This window comes from Macrobrachium rosenbergii, chromosome 29, assembly GCF_040412425.1.
Source record: "Macrobrachium rosenbergii isolate ZJJX-2024 chromosome 29, ASM4041242v1, whole genome shotgun sequence".
NCBI lineage: Eukaryota > Metazoa > Arthropoda > Malacostraca > Decapoda > Palaemonidae > Macrobrachium > Macrobrachium rosenbergii.
Window position 1 is genome coordinate 7159801 of NC_089769.1, and position 13406 is coordinate 7173206.

The 13406-nt window shown below is 37.2% G+C and overlaps 1 protein-coding gene across 1 annotated transcript; it reads left to right on the top strand.

The window, feature by feature from the left end:
• Positions 1-5848: 5848 nt before the first annotated feature.
• On the top strand, positions 5849-10644 carry LOC136854348 (probable glutamate receptor). Its single transcript, XM_067130647.1, has 6 exons — positions 5849-6134; positions 6490-6707; positions 7176-7356; positions 8800-8899; positions 10092-10221; positions 10552-10644. Exons 1-6 carry the CDS (start codon positions 5849-5851, stop codon positions 10642-10644), a joined length of 1008 nt encoding a protein of 335 aa, XP_066986748.1.
• The last annotated feature ends 2762 nt before the right edge of the window (positions 10645-13406 follow it).

Sequence of the window (13406 nt, forward strand, 5' to 3'; positions counted from 1 at the left end):
AGCCACTGGAATAACATTGGCTTTATAACTCTCTGGAACACAGGCACACGAAGATCCTGTTCGGGTAACTAAGGAATTTTCTAATAAGAAAATTGCAACAGTGGTTTGTCCATTTTAGACTTTATGAACATAAGGTCTAAAGGATGTTTATATACATACAGACACGAAGATGGACAAATGGGCACACTTAAGTATGTAAAAGTAAATGCATACGCACACACACACACACACACACACACACACACACACATATATATATACATATATATATATATATATATATATATATATATATATATATATATATATATATATATATATATATATATATATATATATATATATATATATATATATATATATATATATATATATATATATATATATATCAATCAAGAAACAACCCAACCGAAAAAAACATTCCCGCAATTTAAATATCTCTCCTTAACTAAAACTCGAACGCCACGCGCACAAACTTGCAGTCAAAACCTCGCCCGGGAAAACGTGCCTTCTCGCGAGGCAAGTTTTTACGCGGGGGAGCAAGAGGTCTGCAACGTGACCGAAGCGGATGTTCCCCGTCAGAAGAAGAAGAAGAAGAAGAAGAAGAAGAAGAAGAAGAAGAAGAAGAAGAAGAAGAAGAAGAAGAATAGGAAGAAGAAGGCGAAGACCAAGGGCAGTTTTTGCGAAGGAAACTGGTGTCTGTCTGTGTGTGTGTGTGTGTGTGTGTGTGTGTAAAGTCACCCAAGGTGGGAATACCTTGGGAATGGGTTATATATATATATATATATATATATATATATATATATATATAGCCTATATATATATATATAAGTTAGTTTTCTTGTTCATAGTAGCTTCCGAGTGTTTCTTCGTGTGAAATTTATTGCGTCTTTTACGTAAAATATATATTTATCTTTTTTATTTATTTATTCATTCAATCAATTATTCATTCATTTGTTTATTAACTTATCTGTGCTTTATTTATCTTTTTATTTGATTGGGAATCTAGTTAAGCAACTTACGTTTTTCTTTTTCATTATCAGCTTTATTGTTTCAGTGAAAATATGGCATTAAAGACGTTGATTTACATTACAAGCATATACTCTTCTGGTCATGTCGAACTGAAAGAAATAATATATGAAATTTTACCTAAAAGGAGCAGTGAATTACCCCATGGCAAAATTCACCAGTAAACGCAGATCATCAATCTTCCATTGCAATTTATTCTGTCAAACCTGTTTTGTCAATTGATCAGTTTTTATTTTTTTTCCTGTGTGGGTTTAACAGGCTCAGCAAAATTTCCTCCAGGAGCAAGATATACATTTAAAGAATTTTTAATTATACGTCTTTCAACAGATGTTGATTAAGCGACCACTGTATGAACACTTGAACAGGTCCCAATTACCTGGGCTTCGTTTCGTGGCCTCTTATGGCCTCTTTGGAGCAAGAGCCCGTGCTGACACAAGACCAGATTAGGAATTATTGAAATAAATTTTGCATTCATTCTTTACTGAATTCCAAAGTCATTGCTCCTCATGCCTTCATCTGGGTAATATATAAAAAAATTATTTACAGCAGGGCTAATAAGACTAATTGGCACCTGCTGTGTTATGTTTACTTTTATAGCTTGTCTCTCATTGGTGAATCTCTCATTGGTGAAAACAGTTGTTCCAGCGACCTCAATAGCAGGTACTGTACCTTTGATGTCAAGCAAGTTACCAGAGGTAAATGGGAAAACCCCAATTCTAAGCAATTTAACTTTCTAAGTGGACAGCGAGGCAATACCTCTGTACCTTTGAAGGAAATTATATAAAAACATGTTTATAGACTTAGAGATTTAACTTTTTAAGGTAGACTGCGAGGCAATAACTCTCTACCTCTGAAGGAAAGGGTATGAAAACATGTTCATGGACTTAAACTCAAAAACTGACAGGCTCAGGAAGATTTCGTGATTCCTTTAACGACAGATTCCAATAAACAGTCCTCAGGTGCTCTGGTAAGGATATTTGGGTCATTAACAAAAATTCTCAATTGACAATCCTTCATCCTTTTTTTCCCTTTGCAATTCTTCTTCCGTTTTTTCTTGCAGTTCTTCGTCCATTTTTCCTTGCAATTCTTCATCCTTTTTCCTTGAAATTCTTCATCCTTTTTTCCTTGCAATCCTTCAACTTTTCTTCCTCTCAATCCTTCATCCTTTTTTCCTTGCAATTCTTCATTTTTCCTTGCAATCCTTCATCCTTTTTCTTTGCAATTCTTCATCCGGTTTTCCTTTAAGTCTTCATCCTTCGTATCTTGCAATTCTTCATCCTTTTTAACTTCCAATTCTTCATTCTTTGTTTGAAATCCCCCATCCTTTTTTCCTTGCAATTCAACCTTTTTTTCCATGCAAATATTCATTCTCATTTTCCCTACAATCCTTCACCTTTTCTTCCTTACAACTCTAGTTTTTACTGCAGGGCTGTATTTCAGTATTTGCTCGTTAATTTCCACTTCAACAAAGCAACTACAAAGCAAGGAAGAGTCTTCAGACCAATCTCTGTTCTTCTTCGACAGATGCCGTTTGGAGAAACGGGGCCAAAGGAAAGGAAAAATGGAACTTCGATAACGTTCAACCGAAATTGATAAGGTCAGTCCTGAATCCCTTGAGTATTTCAGCCACAGGAAATGAAACCAGGTGAGATATTTTATGGAAAAATGAACGCAAGAATGATTTTGTATTTCAATTACGAAGCTCTTCAGGCTACCCACTTTCAGATACTGACTGGCTGTAACCCGAGACTGGTTGGATTAATGTCCCTGTTTTGTGTCTTTGGTTTTGACTTTAAACCTTTAAACCTCGAGTCACTAAAGGTAGATGATTGCTCACTAGTACACCGAAAGAAAGTTCTAACATGATGCCAAAAGCCTTCTTGTTTCCGAAAGTGAATATCTCCGACAACTTTAATTAATCTGGAGTGACCTCGAGCACAACAAAAGAACTGGTCCTTCCTGAAAAACCTGTTATGTTACTGAACGTCGATTCTCATAGCCTATGTTCTTCCTAATTGTATTACAGCTTTTGTGCGTATTCTCCTCTCCGGTTTCTTGAATTTTCCTCATTTACTTTTTATTTATTTGTTGTTCTCTTCTTTCATAGTTTATCTTTTTAGTAGAAGGACGTTCTTGTTCTGTGGAAGCTTATTTTGCCAGCCAAAGGTCGTATATTATTGATACTGGTAAACATTCTTCTTCTTCTTCTTCTTCAGGTACACAGAACCCGTAACTCTACGAGTTGCAGCCGATGAATGGCAACCCCACATCAAGGTCACCGAAGACAAAAACGGGAACATCCAACTCTTTGGGCCAATGGCAGAGTTGCTTGAGTCACTGTCATATGCGCTGAATTTTAGGTATGAGTCTAGTTTTGTTGGGGGGAAAGGGAGGAGATTTGAAGCGGAGAATGAATTTCAGGTAGGGTCGAGTTTTGCTGAATAAAGTTATACCTGCATAGGCATAACGTGCAGGTAACGTTCAGTTATACCTGCACAGGCCGACTGTGCTGCATAACTGCGCAGGTATAACTGAATGTTAGTTAGTGGGTTCAGTTTAGCCTGTGCTGTCATAACTGCGCAGCGTTAGTTAGTGGGTTCAGTTTTGCCTGCACAGGCCGACTGTGCCGGCATAACTGCGCAGGTATAACTGAACGTTAGTTAGTGGGTTCAGTTTAGCCTGCACAGGCCGACTGTGCTGGCATAACTGCGCAGGTATAACTGAACGTTAGCTAGTGGGTTCAGTTTTGCCTGCACAGGCCGACTGTGCTGTCATAACTGCGCAGGTATAACTGAACGTTAGTTAGTGGGTTCAGTTTTGCCTGCGCAGGCAGGCCGACTGTGAACGTTAGTCATAACTGCATAACTGCGCAGGTATAACTGAACGTTAGTTAGTTCAGTGGCGGCCGACTGTGCTGTCAAACTGGCCGGGTTAGTGTGGGTTCAGGGGTGGAGATAACTGAGGTATAACTGAGAAAAGGGCAGAGATAAATCAAAGAAGAAAGAAAATGGTGAAGAATGATAGAACTCTAATCTTTTAACGGAAGTGTCACTTGTCTGGACTTCAGTAAGATAACAAAGGCTCCTTTTGGCAACGTTATATCTTACTTTGGGGAGAAGGGGGTCCTCGGAGGAGGTTTAATATCTGGAACCAATGTAACCTAATTTAAATTCCTTTCTTAACCTGCAATCATGTCCTTAAAAAAAAATTATATTGAAAATTGCAAAGGCCACAGAATACTGCCCTAAGGAACAACTGACTGAACAGGTCTAGGATCGCTAAAAATAAAAATTTTATATCGAGTTAAGTATTTTATTTCAAATACAAATTTTGTGTATTTCTCTTGTTCCATACTGATGATGGATCTATTTAAGATATTATTTCACTTTTATGTTCCAAATTATAGGCTGTCGTCAGCTGAAACATGCTGAAGTCATCATTCTAGAACAATAACGCCTTCAGAAACTCCTAATGTCAAAAATATAATCAATCATTAACTCTAGAAATTTAGAATATTTCTGGAAATGCGATGAGTAGAACTTCTTGAGTCACTCAAAAGATTTTACGTTGCTATAGTGATACAATTCTACCTAATTTATTCATTTCATTGACACTGATCTTTCATTCTTTAGCTAATGCATTTATTCATAATTGAATGTCAGGGTTTGAATATTACTTTTTCCTCATTTTTCATGAACGCGCAATTTCCTGTCCAATATATTCCAGTTTATATATTTATTTCTACTTGTCGCGACAATTGGTTAAAAAGTATTCATTTCAGTGGTACTGAATTGTCATTCATCAGTTGAAACAGTTTTCACATTTTTTTTTATTTAAGTATGTGGTAATAGACAAACGTCTTTCTGCTTGATCATGACCCCCTAATATCTCATCTATTGACTTCTGTTATTCGGAAAATTGATGAAGAATTTATCCATAACAATAATATAGATATGTCATTCCTCCGCTTTCCCAAGAGCAAATTCATTCGCTAATGTCTACGTTTCCGAATGACTAACATGATCGGTTTATTTTGTCTATTTACTTCTATTTTTTTCGGACAGTTTTCTTTTATTCTATTGATTCTCATCTTTCTCTCTTTTTTCCTGTCAGTGTCCCATGTAACCTACTGACTTCTATTTTTCCTTTTTTTTTTTTTGCTGGCAGCTACACCCTCACCCGCCCACCAGATGGGGCGTGGGGGGCCCCCGACGAAAACGGCAACTTTAACGGAATGCTCGGAATGATTCAGAGAAACGTAAGTTTGCGCATTCTCTTCTCATCCGCGATGTGAAGAGTTGTCAGTTGAGCTTTTTTACGCAAGGGTTGTCTAGTTAAAGCACTTGACTAACTTTAACCTGAAGGGTTGTCCAGATTATCTCTGATGAACCCGTTTCCCAGTGATGATATTATTTTTTTCCTTTTTCGGATGATTATGCCTCTCCCGTTACAGTATATAAATACTAACATATATATATATATATATATATATATATATATATATATATATATATATATATATATATATATATATATATATGTTCTTCATCAGGAAGCCGTTCCCCATTTGTTCCAGTCTTGCTTTAATTGTTGAATTAAGAGTTTTACCCTTTGCAGAAATCTTCCACAACATTGGATGTCCCATATTCCTTCATAAAAACAAACTCATCAACAGCAAACCAGACACACACACTGTGCAACTCACCTCTGTCTAGCACAGATATCCCTGCAATAAATTTATCTATATTATATTCCAAAGTTTCGATACTGACTAGTCTGCCATCCTCAGGAAATCGACCTCGCTCTCGGTCCATTCGGCATGACCGAGGCGCGGGCCCGTGTAGCAGCCTTTTCACGTCCTGTCATCATCGACCCTCTTCGCATCACTGTGAGGAGAGGCAAACCCAAGCAAGGCCTCTGGAATTTCTTGAAGCCCCTGGATTGGCAGGTCTGGGTAGGAACCGTCCTTGCAGTCATGCTCATTGGAGCAGCCCTGGGTCTTTTCATTGTAACACCCTGGACTCGAAACACAGGGTCCTCTGGAAGCCTTTTGCGGCAAGCCTTGTACCAACTCTGGGACCAGATTGCAACGTTTCTTGGTCAGGGTAAGCGTGCTCTCTCAGAATGTCTTACGTTGGCTCTAAAAGAAAGTAAGATTGAGCTAGACTTATAATCACATGGATTCTGAATAAGTTTTGTTGAACTTTTCTTGTCCTCAGTCATCCTTCTCTTTCACCACCCTTGCCCTCGATCATCCTAGGTAAGTCCAGTGTCCCTTCAGGCCCTACCTGCAGCCCCTTTTATTCATTTTACTGTACCTCCATTCATATCCTATTTTATCCATCTTATACTTTCCACCCTCTCCTAACACGTTTCAAAATTATTCTCAGAGCTAAATGATCTCATAGGTCCTAATGCTTGGCATTTGTCCTAAATTCTACATTCCAATTCCAATCCCAGGTATGTCCTACATACCTCCAATAGACAGTTCCCGAGTAGTCGTACTCATTTGGCTCATGGCGGCATTTGTCATCACGAGGAGTTACCAAGGGGCCCTGACGTCACTACTAGCTGTCAGAGAAATCCCCATCAAAATCGACTCAATCGAGGATTTCCTGAAGGCCAAGGAATTCACCATGATCTACGAAACGTCCACCGCTTTCACTGCTTACCTGAAAGTGAGTTCTGCTCATGAAAAATGGAGGTTTCATTACTGTGGTATGTAGGGAAAAGACTTTCCAAAGGAAGTAGTCAATTGTTCAAAATCAAAACTGACTATTAGAAATTTTTTCAGTACATTAAATACTGTAAATTTTCTTTGAAACTTCTATCAAAAAATAGGTCGAGGCAAGAGGTTTGCTTCTAGAGAACCCTGTGCTCTTTAAGACATCTGTGTCCTATAGCTGTTTATCTATACATCTATCAGAAAATAGGTTGATATATGAGGTTTCATTCTAGAAAACCCTGTGCTCTTTAGGACACAGATGTCTTATAGTTTTTATCTATATATCTGTCAGTAAATAGGGTGAGATATGAGGTTTGATCCTAGAGACCCCTTTGCTCTTTAGGACATGGATGTCCTAAAGCTGTTTATCACTCACGATAATATGGTATCTTTGAGGTAAAATCTCCCCTTCCATTCCCAGAACTCCAAGACTGGAATCTTCAGAAAACTGCACGAAGCGAATGTTGCTGGACGAGGGCAATTCATCAACATGAACAAAATGCCTGAGGCTCTGGATAAGAAAGTGAGGAAGGGTGACTTTGCCATCTTGGCCGAAGATCTGACAATCAAAATGCTTCTCTCAGACGACTTCAGTCGAACAGGTTTGGGACGCTCCTCAGCGATAAGAGAATGATTGTTAGGTATAAAAAGTCGTATGCAAATTACGCAAATGCGTGTGCATCCCGTGACAACGAACTTGGAATATTTTGTTCTGAATTATAGCAATTCTAAGTAGTGGCAAGAAATCACATACTGAGCAGTTTTCTCTTCTTAAAGGATCACACGTCATGTCACGTAATTCGTATGTGACGTGATTCAAAGTAAAAATATTATGGATGATCACCTTGTGTTACATTTATTATTTGTTGGTTTTTTTATGTAGTACCTACACTCTTCATTCATAAATACAGGAATCATTATCTCAGTTCTATAAAAGATTTTAGGCTAATTCTCAATGTTACTGTGGAGGAAATATCAATGCACTTGCATGTGTTTTTGCATTATATTAGTCTATTTTCAATCAACTCTATTTACATACGATAATTGTATTTACTATACTGACCCCCACAGCATATGTTTATTTTTATCACTGCGGCACAAAACTCCTTTGTCAAGACCGGATGTTTGTGCATAAGCAGTGAGATTTTGCAGAGCTTAATGTACTCTGTCTCACTATAAGATAAGTTCTTTTTGCACCCTAGCTTTTGACGTAAGATTTTTTTACCACTCAAGTTTTCTTCAGTATTGGAAAAAATATATTCATGATTTTGGAAGAATTCGATATTAGCAACTCCAAAGTCACATAAATATATTATGTGAGTTTGTTTTGTCATCCCTCCCCACAAATGTTTGTGCAATTATCCAGTGCATTTTTGTACAAAATGCACATTTAAGTACAGAGAACTTATTATTATCTTATAAGACAAAGTTCTTGCACCACTGTAAAGATTTCAACATTTCTGGACTTACACCCAAAACAAGAGTATACTTCAGTACACTTACTTTTGTTCTTTTGCTTCTCCTTAACTGTATTTTCCCCTAAATCTTATCTACTGCATGAGATCATGAGAGCCGCATGCTGAACTGGCTTCGTGATACAATGTCCATCTTATCTCACACATTCCACATCCAATTTGGACCCAGCTGATGCTTCGGAATCCAAGAGCATTCATTCATGACACCTGATGACTCAGAAACTTCATTCATTTATTCGTTTATTTTTGTGTTTTGATTTCCCCTGAGAGATATTTCCATTTCCTAAACTACTGACCGTTGACGAAAGGATGAGCTTAGAAATTTTCATTCTCTGGTTAATTTTCTAAGACAACGCAGTGTAAAATTAAGCCTATCACCTAATGAAAACAAAAAAAGAACATTCTAAGACTTCTCAGTGAATCTAGGGCTTGCAAAAATCTAAACCACCTCATTGGTTAGTGCAGAATGTAATTCCATCCATTTTACAGTTTATCGTGTATTCATGGTTAATCACCTTGTGAAACACGTCATCAGGTCTTTAATTCTATACTTTCGCTTCTTCCAAACAGGTGAATGTGACTTCCACATATCAAGGGAACGCTTTTTCCCACTTATTCTCTGCGTTGCAGGAAATCCGAGCCTACCTATAATGCGGGGCATAAATTACAGGTAAGTCCCCTTGTTGGTGAGTCGGTTTTGACTTCTACGAAAGACATTTATTGGAAAGATATATTTTTCAGAATAATGAAGTCATGGGGGCTTTCCATTTTATTAGTTTTCTGTAAAAGAAAACTGTTGTGCCGGCTTTTTCTTCCAGCACTTTTTCTGTCTGCACTTTTCTGTCCGCATTTTTGCTGTCCGGCCTCAGATCTTAGAAACTACTGAGGCTAGAGGTCTGCAAATTGGTAAGTTGATCATCCACCTTCCAATCATCAAACATACCAAATTGCAGCCCTCTAGCCTCAGTAGTTTTTATTTTATTTAAGATTAAAGTTAACCATAATCGTCCTTCTGGAAACGATATAGGGCAGGCCACCACCGGACCGTAGTTAAAGTTTCATGAGCCGCGGCTCATACAGCACTATACCGAGACCACCGGAAGGTAGATCTATTTCCGGTGGCCTTGATTATAAGCTGTAAAGAAAAAACAGTGGCCTTGACTATTTTAAGATGATTTCAGGCTTTTCTGAGCTAGCAAATGCCACATCTTTATGTTAACAACAAGTGCTTTTGTTGTCGTTAAATTAATGTTGGAGGCTTGACTCTTGTTACTGAGAGCGAGAGTAGGGTGGGAGAAGAGAGCAGGAGGTAGAGAGGGGATGGAAGGTAAAGACAGACAGACAGACAGACAGAAAGAGAGAGAGAGAGAGAGAGAGAGAGAGAGAGAGAGAGAGAGAGATTGAAGAAGACAGAGAGAGAGAGAGAGAGAGAAGACAGACAGACAGACAAACAGTGACAGAGGGAGAGAGAGGGAGAAAAAATGAGAGAGAGAGAGAGAGAGAGAGAGAGAGAGAGAGAGAGAGAGAGGAGAAGACAAACAGACGGACAGAGAAGACAAGGAGAGAGAGAGAGAGAGAAAGAGAGAGAAAGATTACTGTCAAAAACAAAATCGACAAGAAAAAAAAAGGAAACTTAATACAAGGTCACCCGGCTGTTGCTCTTAACTTTCCCGAAGTGTTGAAATGTATGAAAGGGAATAAAACGCCTTATATGGACCTCTAAACTCAAACAATCCAACCTTATACCAGGCACACAAGAGAATTAGTCATTAAAACGTAACTACATTATCAATAATCGTTATTGTGACTGGGATTGTTTTTCCAAGTTCTAAGTATTAATTATTTCCCGCTTTCTCTTCCAGAATACAAAAAACAGTCGAACACGACCTCTACGGACAGACGTTAAGGAGGAATGCCAACAACGGGACGTCTTGTCTTCAGCCCGTTACTACCATTACCGTCAACGAAGCGTATGATATGGAGTCCTTAAAGGTAAGCATCTCATAATATCTGAGCGCTGATCATAAGCGAGAGACGCTTATCATTAGCGCTTTAGCATGTCACCAGTGAGATGACAAAAATTGCATGTTTCTGTCAGATGTTTAATGTTTGTATGTGTTCCAGTGTAAAAGCAAATGCTTTTGAACATTTTAAAAATCTCATTTCCATTATAATCAATTCAGTGTTCTGGTTAAGCTATTTTGGTAATTATAATAGATCGACATCATCCCTTACCGGAGAAACAAATGTCTCCTTTTGCTACAAATAAGCAAAGACAGAGACTTATTCAATTTCAGTCCTTCTATCTGTCTCTCTTCGCAGGGGCTATTCTATCTGCTCTGCGCAGGATTCGCGGTCTCTTTGGCAGTGTTCGTCATTGAGGTCTTACACTGGTGTGGCCGTAAGGCCATCTGAAGATGGAAGAGGTTAGTCTGGAGCAAAATGTACGTGGTGCTGATTTTTTTTTTTTTTTTTTTTTTAAGCTTTACGTTTTTAATTTTTAATTTTTTGTTGTTTAGTTTTTAATTTGTTTAGTTTTTTAGCTGCTTAGTTTTTTAGTTTTTTAGCTTTTTAGTTTTTTTTAGGTTTTGTAGTTTTTCGAGTTTTGAGTTCTTAGTTTTTGCGTCTGAGTTTTTAGTTTTTAGTTTGTTAGCTTTTTAGTTTTTTTATTTTCTTTAGGTTTTAGCATGTTTAGCTTTTTTCGGTTTTTCTAGTTTGTGAGTTTTTCAGCTCTTTGTGTTTTAGTTTTTTTTTGAGTTTTGAGTTCTTTAGTTTTTGACTTTTTGAGTATTTAAGTTTTTTATTTTCTGTTTTTGGTTTTTTAGCTTTTTGAGTTTTTTAGTTCTTAAGTTTTCAACTCCTTGAGTTTTTGAGTTTTTAGTTTTTTTTAGTTTTTGAGTTTTGAGTTTTCAGTTTTTTTATTTTCTTACTTTTTAATGTTTTTTTTTAGTTTTGAACTTTTTAGTTTTTACTATTTTTGTTTTATATATATATATATATTTTTAGCTTTTTGAGTTTTTAGTTTTATATATATGAAAATAAGAAGGCCCATAAAACACTATTTAAAACGTTGAAACCATATATTTCGGGCACTTGTTTCTGTGCCCCTGTTCAGTTTTTGAAAGTTATTATATTGAAGGTGTGGCCTTTCCGATGTTAAGGAGGTGGCGTTTCTTAAGAAGGAGGAGATTGACCAAATTCCCTAGTTTTTTGGCCTTTTTTTGGCGATGGATCTGGCGGTCGTTTCTTGGAAGTAGCTGTCCGTACAAAGAAAGATGCTGAATCTGCTATCATTGTCATTTTCTCGGACTTAATTTTTGAAGAATGTTGCAGTTTTCGCCAAACGTTTAATTAGGGAATTTTTTTTTTCTAAAAACGTTATGAATTTTTAATGTTTTTGTTTTTACTTAGCCTGTCCATATATGTATGTACAAGTGCCCGATATGGTTTCAACGTTTAAATAGTGTTTTATGGGCCTTCTTATTTTCATATTACACTGTAGTATTATATATATATATATATATATATATATATATATATATATATATATATATATGTATATATATATATATGTAATATATATATTAATAATTCACTTTCTTTCCTTTTATAAATTACAAGATAGATAGAGACATAGATAGATAGATAACCCATTTTCTTTCGCGTAATTGTCACTGGAGATACATGGTCAAGTATATACCACTCTTATTATCGCCAGCAGTGCTGTCGAAACAGTCATTAACTGATCTAACCACTTCTAAGAAAACCCTCAACGGACGAAGGTTTTATATCATTATTATTCATCATAATTATTATTCAGAAGATGAAACCTACTCATGTGGAACAAGCTCACAGGGGCCGTTGACTGGAAATTCAAGCTTCCAAAGAATATTAAGGTGTTCATTAGGAAAAAGTAAGAGGAGGTAAAGGGAATTGTAAAGGGAAATACATAAAGAAGAGATCCCACTTATCAAAAAAGAAAAATAAATTAATAAATAGATAAAAATGTATTAAAATCCAAGGAGAATTGTATTAGGGTAGTAATGCACTGCACCTTCGCTTGAACTTCTGAAGTTCCAGTTGTAAGACAACGTTAGATTAGCGAAAATATGCGTGAGTAAATATTTCACACCACCACCGTCCTACATTTTAAAAGGAAATCGGTTCTCCTTTGGCTCGTTACCTACACGTCACCTCCAAGGTGCTAGTACTTAACATGGTGGAAGCTTACTGGGACGCCGTGTTTAGTACTAGCCCCTTGGGGATCAAAGATATCGTTTATTAATATAATTTGCCGACCACACAATATAGAAATGGGTGTCTATAATAATTTGATCCCTGAGGAGCTAGTACTAAACATGGCGTTCCATTGACCTTCCACCATGTTTAGTACTAGCACCTCGGAGTAGGTGACGCATAGATAACAATCCAAAGTAGCACCAGGAAATCACTGACAATCGCGGGCATTACATTGCAAGCAACCTTGTTATCAATTAACATCACCTGTCTGTTCTCATTTGCAGGTGACGAACGGACGATGATGAAGAAATTCGAACTCAGAAGAACCTAATACGTAATACCAAGGCCAAGAGAGACGAGGTCTAGGACTGGGCGGAGTCGCCTCCCACCTGGGGTAACTACGTAGGCGATGACGTATCTTAGAGGTACCTGCTCATTACGGCAATTCATCTGCTGACGCAACAAGGAGGTAGACTAAGCTCCGCCCACATGGGGGATTTGAGGGGAAGTGAGCAGACCTCTTTTTCTTGGTCTTGCGTAATACATAAAGCTGTGACGTCACACGATAAGGCGATAACGGTTTTGATGACGTCAGACAATGGGGTGATGATGGATGTTATGAATGCAATGAACAAAATTTCTTTTTTTTTTCCGAGAAAGTTCTTGTTGTTAAATATACACTTTAGAATAAGCATCTATCGATAAAACAGTTATACGATTATAAATTGCAACATACCTTGATCTATAATCGACTTTAGATTGTTAATGAAGAATATATATCAGAACTTCTGAATTACTGAAGACTAATTCATCCATGTAATGCACTCTCAACTTCCGTTTGGAAAACGATCTAAAATCAACTCAAAACATTTCTTACTGCAAACTGTTCAAGTGCAAGTGTATGTTCACACTACGGTGAAAGAAAGGTCTTAAAATGT